The sequence below is a fragment of the Anser brachyrhynchus genome (genome assembly GCF_964034855.1).
Source record: "Anser brachyrhynchus genome assembly, chromosome: 6".
Classification (NCBI taxonomy): domain Eukaryota; kingdom Metazoa; phylum Chordata; class Aves; order Anseriformes; family Anatidae; genus Anser; species Anser brachyrhynchus.
This window is the reverse complement of record NC_137700.1, coordinates 35304808-35317888: the sequence shown is the minus strand read 5'-3', so window position 1 is coordinate 35317888 and position 13081 is coordinate 35304808. Positions and strand designations below refer to the sequence as shown.

General features: G+C 36.6%; 1 protein-coding gene across 6 annotated transcripts in view; it reads right to left on the bottom strand.

Moving 5' to 3' along the window:
• The window catches only part of VTI1A (vesicle transport through interaction with t-SNAREs 1A), a 267370-nt gene that overhangs the window by 241365 nt on the left and 12924 nt on the right, over positions 1-13081 (bottom strand). For all 6 annotated transcript variants that reach the window (XM_080598012.1, XM_080598010.1, XM_080598014.1 and 3 more), the window contains exon 3: positions 12441-12551. In XM_080598012.1, the coding sequence (XP_080454138.1) occupies positions 12441-12551 (111 nt within the window). The remainder of the gene's footprint in view (positions 1-12440; positions 12552-13081) is intronic.

The window sequence follows — 13081 nt, the reverse complement described above, 5'->3', positions numbered from 1 at the left end:
TTACAGACAGATCATAATTCTTGGAGAATGTGAAATTCATTTTGACTGTTTTGGGCAGGGGAGACGGTTTTGTTTTATATTAAAAACAAAACAAGAACAACAAAAACAAAACAACAAAACAAAACAAACAAAAACAAAAAAAAAAACACCACAAACTTGTTCACCTGTATTTAAACATAAACCAAAGATTTCTTCTTCTGAAGTGATCTACAGTATATGAAGCCTGCACACAAGAAGGCACAAGAAACTTTTAGTACAGCTCTGCAGTTCAGCAAGGCAACACATTTATTTCCACTTCCCACGGTAGGCATTTGATTCAATTGCCTCGGGAGGAATGCTACTGTCATGTTCCCCCTTTTTTGTTTATAATGTCAGAAGAACAACCTTCTCTCACTTCTTTCTAGATACTGCCCTCAAAAATGTAACAGAGGGCAGCCTGGTCAGATTTCAACAATTTCCCACCACCACCACACAGCCAAACTACTCATCGGTGAGGCATCCCAGCCAGATTGTCACAGCTCACAATACAGGAAAAAAAAAATCGTATTTATCTGAAAACAAGGATAAACTCCATTGCATAGATTAGTTCAAACACCCAAGCCAAACCCTTGCCAAATTTCACCAAATGCTACAAAAGAGATTAAAGAGGCTGGGGGGTACAGAGAGTGGGCTGATAATTGACAGTTTATCTCCTTGCTAGAAACAGGACATGTATTTCTTTAGCAAGTAGATAACCAAGCTGATACTATGATTTGGTAATATGGACATTGAGGACTATTGCATGCCATAGTCTCTTAACTATTCCATTAAACTTACAAGGCAGAGAAAAGGACAATGATTTCTAAGAATACGCCACACTTGCTGAACATAGTTTTCAATACTTGATTTTGATTTCCTACTGCTTAGATAACAAGAATTTCACTAATTCATGTCACTTTTGCATCAAAATCAAAATGGTAGTGAGTAAAGCTGGGGACTTAGATATGGAATATTATAAGTATCAGCCACTAATTATTTGTTGATAGCATAAATTCAATGTTGAGGACCTTTAAAGTGCGTTGGATATAATGGAAAATGAGAGGCCTTGTTTTACTGTTCAAATGACAAGTAGGTGAAAGAATTGACACACGAACCATCATAAGTGATCTTTCCAGAGTAATTGAAATGAAAAGACAATTTCCAAAAATGAAAGCAGTCCAAACATACTAATAACCAGACTTCAGGCTGTAAGACCTTGTACCCTGGTTTCTTTTGTTTGAAATACATGAGAAGGGGAATGGAAATTTACAAAGGCCCTGAAACTTCTACAAAAGAAGGAAGGACCTTAAAAGACATTCTTGCTCCAAAATGATACATCTAACTACGTCAGAAAAGATAGCATCTTGGTGTTTTTCCACTACAGTTTCTCCACTGTGGAGATTTAGCTTAGTTCTTGACCAAACATCCCCACTTTACATATGGTTCAAAGCTGCCTGAAACACCAGGCTTTGGTTCTGACCCTTATTTCCCCACTGGGGCTGGAGCATGTTTGGTGCACACCCAAAAAGGAGTTTCCAGTTTGTTTTTCTCCAAAAGCAACCCTATCCATGCTCACGTGCAGTAAGTGAGGAGAACTGGGGGATTCACTTCAATATCATAGCACTGCCAAACCAAACACCCCTGTACATGAAGCCCCATGTGGGTGAGAAGGCCCCAGCTAAGAGATTTTTTAAAGATACAAATGGCTTGCAAACTGGTGCTAGATTGCAGAGAAGGAAACTCAGCCAGTGACCTTAGCAACCCAGTACTTTCTAGCTATGAATTAAAAGAGAAAACTCCTCAAGTTTGTCCCGGAAAGAGAAGCAGAAAAAGAAAAGTGAAACTGTGGTGGGAGAGGAACAAATTTTCCTTATTCTAAAGTTCATGCATTTTAAACTGAGATCTCTACAGGGCACAAATGCTGAGCCACCGATCTGCGCTGCTGAACACAGTATGTGTAGCCCATGAACGGAAAAAGGGGACCTTAATAACACGTTTGAAACTGACTCCAAGTATGGGTTGGAAGAAAGATGCAGCCCAGGTGCCTTCAACTGAAATAAAGATCTAACACGAGGACAACGTGATAGAAGGTGAGGAAAAGACAAAAGGAGCACTAAGGGTTTAAAAAGGCTAGGAAAGCGATTCAGGTTAGCAACCTCTAACTTAATCCTGACCTTTCTATAACTTTTTGTTTTGATTTAGTTGACTGAACTAACTTTGTGGGAAGCTTATACAACTGAACCGCAGAGTCTGATGTCTCCCGAAGGCTGGGCAGAAAGAAGAGGAAATCACATGGTCACGTAGGGGTACCAATAACATTGAATTACAAAACAATACACAAATGCAGTCGTTACAAATCAAATACTTTTTAAATAAAAAACTTTAAAAATTATAGTTAAGCTTACCTCTACTAGTTTTACTCACATAATAATTTTAGGTAAAGATTATTTTTTTTTAAGGATGCTAAATACTATAAAAAAATAAGTAAAACCTCTAGTTTCAAAGACAGATGTTAATAGAATAATCAATAATATTGAAACTAACCTATATTTCCTAAACAACGCAAACAAAAATAATTAAAAGAAACATATCAACATACCAACTCAGTTGTTTGCACAGTTCTTTTTATTTAATACTCATTATCATAGTGCCGAAGAGCTGTACTTCTGGATGAGAAGCGCTCTTGTGCTAGGTGCTCTACAAAACAAGCATGCCTCGGTCAAAATGCTTGCAGTTACATTTCCTAAAATACCAGCCATCCTTATAGATTTAATAAATTACTTTTCAAGTTTTGAGATAAGAGAAGTTGGTTTGGTATTAATGTCATTATTCTCTCTTACATCAAATATTAAGTACCACTTTTTTCCTGGTTGGTGATATGCCATAGCAAAGGATACAGCTGGATTGAATAATGGCTCAAAGCCCTTCTACTCATGAATCAGTGGAGAGGAAGGTGCTAACTTTATAACATAAGCGCGTTTTCTATCTAAGGTCCAACACCAAACACAGTAGGAGTCTTTCCTTTGACTTGCCAGGCTTCGCACATGAGTCCCTATTGAGCAGATCCAAAGTTTGAAATTACATTTTGGTCTTTTCCAAAGTCCTACCCAATGTGCTTCCAGGGTAAGTTGGCAAACACTATCCTTATTCATTCTAATCTTAACTTCTCTGAAAAAAAACATGTTGGACATGCCACTCAATAGGAAACATGCAGAGCCCCAGTCACACTCCCTAATATCCTTTTCTTAAGCAGCAGGCAACAAATAGTTAGCAAAAAGCTGCCTTTTTTTTTTTTTTCCCCTCATAAAATCCATCAGAAATGGTTAAATTGTACTCTATCGGGGGAATATTACTCTATTCTATTACTGATCCCAGAAGTCACCTCTTATATCCTTTTTTTACTATCTGCTCTTTTTATTTCTACTCTAATGCTCATTGATCAGATCTTTAAGGAGGGAAACCTCTGCAGTAATTATTAAATATTGGAAAAGGCTTATTTTCCTGGCACAGGCACTCTAACGGCAGTTTATAAAAATCGTATGAAAAGTAAGGGAAGTGCTGTACTTGATCCACCTGTTGTAAATGGAGACAAGCATTACGTTGTCAAATGTGCAACTTATTCTTAAGTAGTCTTTGCAGGGATTTCTCCTCTAAGTATGTAAGAACAGCAAGCTTAAACAGACTTTGTGGCCAAGAATCACTTTTTGTTGTGGTTTGTACAGCAGCTTGCAAAGGGAAACTGACTGTAGTTGGGACTGACTACTAAATGATTGCAGAATACAAATAAAAAGTTACCAAACAAAAGAACAGAGATATTCACACTTCTTCCATATGCTTCAGATAGTAAAGAACATTACAAGAGGAAAAAAAATGAAAATCATTCTATTCCACTTCCAGCTGCATTTTTTGCTTTATATTCATTCCCCACCAAGCCTTACGCCAGAAACAAGGCCACTCCACTGTTGTAAAACTCCATCTCCGTGTACCTGCGCTAGCCAGTTTTAAAGAACCATAAAGTTCCTTCTGTGCTCAATGCTGTTGTGTTAAAAAGAATCAGTGCAGAGCACAAAATGGGAAGGTTTTATCTGGGAGAAAACAGTTTAACATTGCGTGTCCTGGTTATTAAATGACATTTTTAAATATTTGCAACTTGTAAATATTAAAATGTAAATATTTAAGAAGTTTCATATTTTTTTTCTGGACAAATGAAATTCTACCTACATAAGGAAATAAGATTCTATTGAACACTGAAGGCATTAGCACAAATACCTACTTTGTTCTTGGGTTAGAGTCTGGGAGAGGGTGGCAGCAAAATTTACAATTTCAGTTAAATTCAACTGTAAGTTGCAAGAAAATAACGACTGAATGAACGGATTGCATCATTCTCCCTAAATACCCCTGACACTGTGAAGTTCATACTTAGATGTTTATACTTCACAAATGCTTTTCAATCCACTACAGTAGATTTCTTGAGAGAGAAACAAAACAAACAAAATACAAATACAAAACCAAAGCAATTTAACTTAAACGTGTTTCTATCACACTGAACTTTATGAGCCATTTTTGGAAACCCGAGATTAGCAAAATAAAACTATGTAACATGTGGCAACTTCAATTTCTTGTAAAATACACAAAAGTTAACATACAACATCACTAAAGCAGCACCCTCTAAATCATCAGAAAGAACGGGAGAATACATCTATCACTTTCTTCATTTCCCTTATTAAGAAATTTAGAATACATTTGCATTTACAGCAGTTGTTAACTGTCACAGAAGAATTTTTACTATGTATTATCATAAATCTGCTATTCTATGGTAAAGCTTTTCAGCAAAAAATAAGGTAACTAAAATATTATTTGTACTAGCTGAATATAATGAATGCCACTATTTGTAATGTTTGACAACTGTTTGACACCCTGACATACAATATATTTGGTTATTCAAATACATTTTTTCATACTCTAATATTTGCCTATGACACAGTAGAAATTTCAACAAGCATTTAATATGTAACGATCATATAAAAATTTCCCCTTGAATTCCGATTGAGAAAATATCAAGAAGGAGAAAAAATCTCTTGAAGTTGGGTAGAAATAGCTACTTTTAACAGCACTGCCTATGTTTCAAGTTTCATTTTATGAAAGCAACAGAACCCAGCATGCAGCCAAAAATATAAAAAATAAAAAAAAATTAACCATTAGCCATTTGTTAACCAAACTAATTTTTGACATAAGACAGCTAATCAGTTACCAAGAGAAAGTTCACCATTTACCAGACTGCTACTTCACCATAAAGGAAAGCTGGTTTTGACCATGGCAATTAGTCTCCTCATGTTTCAAACACTAAATTCTATTTTCACATTAATTTTTAAAACTATGTGGCTTTAACTTAAAATAAACTGTACATCAAAAGAATGGAAAATAAACAGCCAGGAACACAATTTGACGAATTGGATTTATTTAGTTTATTTAGCTAAACAGGGTCCATTGGATCTCTTTAATAGGCTGACAGTTGCACTGGGCTGGTTAATAAAACATTCAACACAGTATCTTCAGCCAATATAGAAATGCAAATCCCACCAGAAATATTTTATTCATGAAACAGTAATTTCAGTTACTACCAAAGAAAAAAAAAAAAAGAAGAAAAAAAAAAAGGAAGAAAAAAAAAAAGAAACATGTAAAAAGACTTGCTTTGCAAACAAACAGTGCCATCTAGTGTCAGTCCTTGAACAAACAAACCAAGAAATCTGACGTCTATAACTAAACCTTCCAGTGTCAAAACGATACCTTATCCCTATTTTTTTCCTTTATCAGTAGCACATCTTTCCCCACTTTGTAGTCAAACACAAATTAGCCTCTCTCTAGCCAGACAAAAAAAAAAAAAAAAAAGTGAATCATGATAAGAAACTTGAGTGTAGTTCTAAACCAAAAAGTAAGCATGTTAAAATGATGGGGTTTTTGCTCAGCTTATCTGCTGGTTTTTCCTGAAATCTTTATGTTTAACTCATGATAGCAACCAAATCAAAATTCTATTTATATGAGTGCAGGTGAGGCAATATGATGACAGGAGAGTGAGATATGCTCTCTGCTGCTTTATTTATCATCAAAACCGCCAGCTGCGTTCCAATTGCAGAGTCTTTATTACTGCTGCTATCAAAAGCACGACAACAACAGCTTGCTGCTTTTTACATGGCAGGTAGGGGAGTATCACTTGACTAATATCCAAAATCACTTAGAAAAAGGGTAACATTAAAGCCTTCCTCCTTCTCCCCGCCCAAAAAAGCAGAATTCACCCTCTTCTGTACATGAACTCACCTCACTCTGCAGCTGGCTATAAGTAATTTTGAGCAGATATATTGCTCCTTCCAATATTGGCAAGGAAGACCATCACTCAGATTTAATACTACTGCTTTGAGAAGTGGAAGTTCTAACGTAAGAACAAATCATGCGGTAAACAGAGAAATGATCCTTCTTTACCTGGGGAAGGTTGATGAGAGTTGGCATCCAGACATGTCTAAAGACTGCCAGGTGAGAAAGCGTGCTTACTGAAAAAGGCATGTGTTGCTATTCCAGAGCTGACATCATCCTGAATTTATATTAAATGCATTAAAACATATTTTACAGAAAGATTTCATTCTGCTGTAGACCACTTTTTGGCTTCATTTAATAAAGAAACATTTTTTTTGTGTGAAAGGAGAAAGGAAAGAAAGGCACGAATGCCTACAGTGCATTGTGAGTCAATATGCCTTTCATACATAGCCCCCAGCCAAACGCAAGAACTACCAGACTCACCGAACTGTTTTCTGAAAATGCCTTTATTTGTAACCACTGGGCCAACACTATAGTTCCACAAACTGCTTTTTCATAAAATCGTGTGCATCATCTCCACCAAGATAGTCACTAAGTTGCTGAAGGACCAACAAACAACGTACCACAAAACTCGCCAGTCTCGTCCCAGCACATATACCAAGAAGGAACAACTCTGGACAGAGTCGTACAAAAGTTCCTAAGATCATCAAGGGGAAGTTGGTTGAGAGAATACTCTGGTTAAGGAATTAACTTTATAGACAATTAAAATTTGCTGCTTGGTTGACCTTATCCAGTAATATAATGTCTTCACAAATCATCTTCTGAGATGCACCTTACTGGTCAAACATGGGAGGGTTCTCTGTAAACCATACCTACAGGTATTGTATTAAAAACCCAGGAAGTAAGGTGTGCTTCACCAGTCTGGCCTCTCAGGAATCTCAGGTAAATTGATCTAACCCCTTAGGTTAATTATAAATCAAACATGTTAACTCCTGTCTTTCATGTTTTCCTCTAAGGAAAAGCATGTCATCAGGAGTAAATTTCAAGCTGAAATAAAATTCCTCCCCTCTCTGCACTTCAACACAAAACTAAAAAATATTCTGAAGATGTAAATAAATGAGGGTAAGTTTTCTTCATGGAATCTAATTTATTGCATCTCTTAATCTTTCATTAAAACTCAGTTTAAACCTTGAAAGTTTATTAAAAAAAAAAAAAAGTATTCTATCCTGCCTCAACTTTTTCCATTTAAAACAGCGGTAGTGTAAGTAATAGCAAATTGTCAAATAATGCCTCCACCTTCTTCCACCACAAACCCACCAAGGTGGGTAACACAAGTGAAAACAAATTGATAACAAACTGTAGACAACGTGGAATTTTCCTCTACAGAGAAGAAGTTAGTGCAATGTTCAGCAGCAGCCAAGTAGGCAAAGCAGCTCAAACTTGAAAGCTAAGGAAGATGCTGGTGATAAAGATGCAGGTCTCTAAATCATGTTTTGACAAGCATCTTTCATTAAGCTTATAGCCGTATGATTATTTGTCTGGGTAGGTGACAGAACCTGAAATAAGGGCGGTGGTGTTGGCAAATAGCAGCCAGCATATGACTGGCACAATTGTAGCTGTTCTTCAGGTCAGCTTCTGGACTCAGGTGGTAACTCGGAGCCCCACAAAAGACCTAGCTTTATCTAATGAAATTCCATTGCTTATCTCCTTAAATGTTTTGAAAGCTTAACAGTAACCGTCATTTTAACTATTATATTAAACAGAACCTGTGGGATTTATGCAATATGAATATGTATCTTCACTATTGACTGAACTGAAGCTAAATGCCAAAAACATATCAAATTTGTCCAGTTTCATACAGTATATTTGTGGCTTCTCCCTCTCTTTTTTGATCCTAAATTGAAGGTCAGAATTACCAAAACCAGTAGCAACTCTGAGTCTTTATCAGGAACGAGTACTGCTTCATAGACTGATAACAAATGCTACTCTCAAATCTTACCTTTGGGCTACCATGATAGAATAGAACTGTTCTTATGCCCCCTCTGTTTAATGGCCATTTTTCTTACGGAACATCCTATCCTACTTTCAGCACTGATTGTGTGGTACTCGTGTTTTATAATACATATATTACTACATAATATGGTCTTACTGTGTATTTATATTACCTATCTATTTGAATGCCTCATATGTCAACTGTGAGCTTCAGATAACCATAGATTTGCTGTTTAGATAGTTACAGTTTCAGGCAAATTCGGATAAATTCAGATCAAAGTGCATTAACAAAATCTGGACAGCCTTTTAACCACCATATATTTCCTACGTTTAAAGATCACTGGCTATTTTGGGGGTTAAAGCCTATTTGAAAAAATAAATCCATTTAGTTAAAAGGTTACAATAAAATATAGGCATTTGTTTGCATTTATAACTCACATTGTGCAGTCAGTCACCATGGACATTCTACATGTGGAACAACTGATAAAAAAAATATTTAAAAGCTTAAACTACACGATGATGCATTTGCAAGTGCAGAAAAAAAAAAAAAAAAAAAAAAAAGCTGATCATAGGAAGCTTGGCCTGAATTTCAGAAACTCTTTAGTAGACGGTCCCAAAACTTTAATGAACCCGGAACGCCCAAGTACGTGGTCTGCAACTCCACTCGGGGCCACAAGATAGAGCTATTACCGCAGCCTCTGCAGCCCGGCAAACCTGCGCTGTGCACAAGCCCGAGAGCCACCAAAGGTTTGGGACTACACTTTTCAATACCTATCAGTACCCATGGTGCTGATATATATTACTGAAAATAAGATAATAAAATTAAGGTTAAAAAAACCAACAACGCATAAGCTTTAACAAACAGTTTAATTCCGTTTTGATACATGTTAATCAGGCATAGTAAGCAATTCTGAAACTTGGCCTTTTGATATGTATACAGGTTTTTTTTTGCAAAGTACCACTTCATTCTTGGCCTCTTCTTATGCTTCTCCCAAGGCATCTGCTGCTGGAACTGTGCCAGGCAGCAATTTGGTGTGAGCTGGCACAGCCAAATCAGAACTGCTTGCTACATGCACGGATCCTTCCCAAGGAAGGCTGCACAGCCCAGATGCAAGTACCAGAAATGTCTAGCTTCAGCTGAGGTGTAATGCATTCATTGTTAAATTTTGCCCCTACATAATCACAGTGCTCTGGTATCCGAGTACTTTTAATGACAAAATTGATCTATCCTTTTATTCATTACCACTGTTCCTCTCCAACAGGGAAGAACAAGATGGAGCAAGGTAGTTTTTTTCTCCTCTAATATCATTTAATGTAGTTAGTTGGTAACCAGTTACCCATGTGGGATACGGTGCATGGAGTCATTGCCTCCACACATGCCTCTGGACTTCAGACCACCGATGAGTAATTGTGCGCATGACTCAAGATAACGAGGCTTAGCAATGAGGGGAAATAAATTTCTATTTGCAACTTGTTCCTACTTGATCAGAAAACTAACTAGAGACAGATTCTAAGTGATTTTTGGACTAACTTTTCAAAGCGTAGCTCAACTAAGCTCAAATCCGTATTTTTCAGAATATACTTCTGGCATGGTAACTTGCATGAAACTAACCACATCATTCAAGTAAAGAGTGAACAGTGTACATACCTCACATTTACTTCTCCTAACTTTTAAATATGTTGATGTGCTGCTGTTCTCTATAACTGCTTGGGTAATGGCAAATTTGCAAGATGTTAAAGGCATACAAAGAACCACAAAAACAGAAGTCATATTCATTATGATGAATATAAAAGTTCCAGTTCCAGATCTACATTCACTTCTTGTCTGAAATATAGAACTTGTTTTAAGAGTATATACTAATTGATGTAATTTTTGCAATTCATTTCACAGAGATTATTTCTATAAATGAAGCACACGCTTCAAGATGATTGAGAAATGTCCCCTCTTCAGCACACATGTGCTTTGCACAGGAAGAAAGGCCAAGCCAAATACAATGTGATCCAGCTGAGATTCCAACCCGTTTATAAAGAACGTCACATAACTTTGCAAGCTCACATCTGCATGCCTTTTGGAAGAGCTGAGAACTTTGAGCAGCAAACCTGTAAGCTGATCCTAACCCGAAACTGCCAGTATCATTCCCAGTTAAAGATTTCCCTTCACCTATAAAAGCAAATTCATTTTAGAAACACTACGATCTGCTTTCTCTAAAGGTCTGCTAAAGCTCTTAAAAAATCTCTTACAATCAAACAGGTCACAACTCACTCAGGACAACATTCAGACAGAACACACAAAAGCACTTTAATTTCAGCAAACATTTTCAACTTCCTGCTTTCAGTGGCCCTCCAGCCAGAGCAGTTTAAAGAGTCAAAATAACATTTCCTTTCCTTCCTCCTCTTCTTCTTTGAACTCACAACCGAATCATTTTGTTATACAGTTTCCAACAAGTTGTTATTTGACTGGACAGTAAGACAAAAAGATTCTCAAACCCACACATACAAACTTAGAAGATGTGTTAGTACTTAGAAACTGGGATTATACAGGAAATTTAATCATAACAACATTCTATTTTCTATACAACTGATTTTTTTTCCAAGCACAACCATTGGCTTGTCCCCTCCTCTCCAGTATTTTGCTTCATTATTCACTCCACTTTCTTCCCTTGATCTTTTGCTGAATGCCATCCTTGGATTTGGGGACTTTTTTCCCATTCTTATAATCTGTTCCTTCCACTTTCTCATGCCATTTTTTGCTCCCTCACTCTGAGCAAATACTTACCTTCTTCCCATCACAAGTCCTAGTGTTCTGACACATTACTTCCACACGTGCTAATTTCTCCTCTTCCATAAACAGGGTCCAGTTCTGAACTCTCCCATTCCCTAGTGCCTAGGAGTACAGAAGTGCCAACTCCTTTCTTGAAAAGAAAGAAATTGACCAGCAACAAATATGCTGACAGGGAATTCTCCTATACCTGAGGAGGTAAACAGCATTCACTCCTGGACTAGAAATTGCTCTCTTCTGGAAGCCACTGTTTACCCAATAAGACCAGATACACTTCCTACAGGAGAACAGCATGAAATCATCTAAAATTTTGATGTAAGTCTTTTTATCCTAACATTCCTTAAACTTTACAGAATTGCAGACATCTTCCTGTTAATACATCTTTGTGCAACTCCTCAACTTGGCAGAAGCACAGAGGAGTGACAGTCAGCTGGATTTCCTGGCTGCAGGTACAAACATTGACTCCCCTCCCCTGTAGGGATAAACTGCTGCCAGCAACCAGAGAAAATTCACAGTTCTCTAGTGAATGGAAAATATTGCCAACAGTTATTTCTTTCTCCCCACCCTGGAGGAACTGAGCTGCTGCCAACTAACAAAGCATTTTCCTACACTTTGCAATCCCTTTGAACTTTTTCAGGACTTTAGAGGAAACGGTTTTGTCTCTATGTAAATCTATTCAGTGCAAATCCTAGTCACAAAAAAGGACTGATAATTGTAGCAGAAAACCCTAGACAAGGGAATCTTGTTAGTTTGTGTCCATTACTTGAAAAATGTAGTATTTATAACACATTTTTCCAAAAGCAAGAAGAATCTAGGTGCAATGGAAAAGAAATAACAGAGACTAAGAAATGAAATGCATAGGAGATAAACTATGTTCAAAAATTCCATGGATTGGAGATTACACCGCTTTTCACGTTACTGCCCATATTGCAACAAGCTGAATTAAATGAATTGTTATTTACCTTGAAGAGTATACTTATGTTACATTTTAAGTATTAAATTCTACACATTCTACCAATCTTTCCTTGAGAAATAAGGCTACAAGCTGTTATTCCAACAGCATAAACAGTCTCAATGTTTAATGTCACAGAAATAAATCAGATCTGGGACAAAGGGGAAGAAGGCTACCAACTCGAGTTGAGAATGCTACAAAAAGAAAAGCTTCTCTTCCCCAGTTAAGTTTTCATCTGACCACAAATACAGAAAAAAAAAAACCTGCAGAACATCTCACTCACACTAATCAAAAACACCCACTCAGTTGCCTGAATAACTGCATTATTACATTAAAAAAATATCTCATGGACACCATCTTATTTTAACATGTGATATGTTAAAAACTCACGAAATCAGCTTCAAGTTTTCCCATTTCTTGTTTGTAGCTTCTCATTCGACTGCTGTACATTCCCCGACTTTGAGGTGGAATCTCTCGAACTTCAAGCTCCATCTGCTCAAGCTAGCAAGTAAAAATAAGGAAGGGACATGTAAATCAAAGGGATAATTAAAGCAAGGATAAATTTGTAGTGGGAGTTATCCCTGCGCCTGGCAGGCAGGTTGGAACTAGATGATCTTTAAGATCCCTTCCAACCCAAACCATTCTATGATTCTATGATTTACCTATTTGTTCATAAATACCAAGAAATATTGTTTCTTTATCAAGAAATGTTGTATATCCTCTAATATAGGGACAAGTTATCAAAATCTTTGCACAGCCTTAAGTCAACAAACAAATGACATAATTAATATTATTAATGCTTAGAAAAAATATTCTGTTCAAACCTTTTTGGATTTCAGTGCCAAATGTGATGAATACTTTTAAGCGCATTATTCAGAAGATAGCCTACCTCCACATAGCTGTGTGGTTTGGTAAACCTTTGGATGCAAAAGGTATTTTATTTATTTTTGGATAAACACAAACATATATATATAATATATGTGTGTGTATATACACACACATTTTGTAAATATATGTATATTACACACATA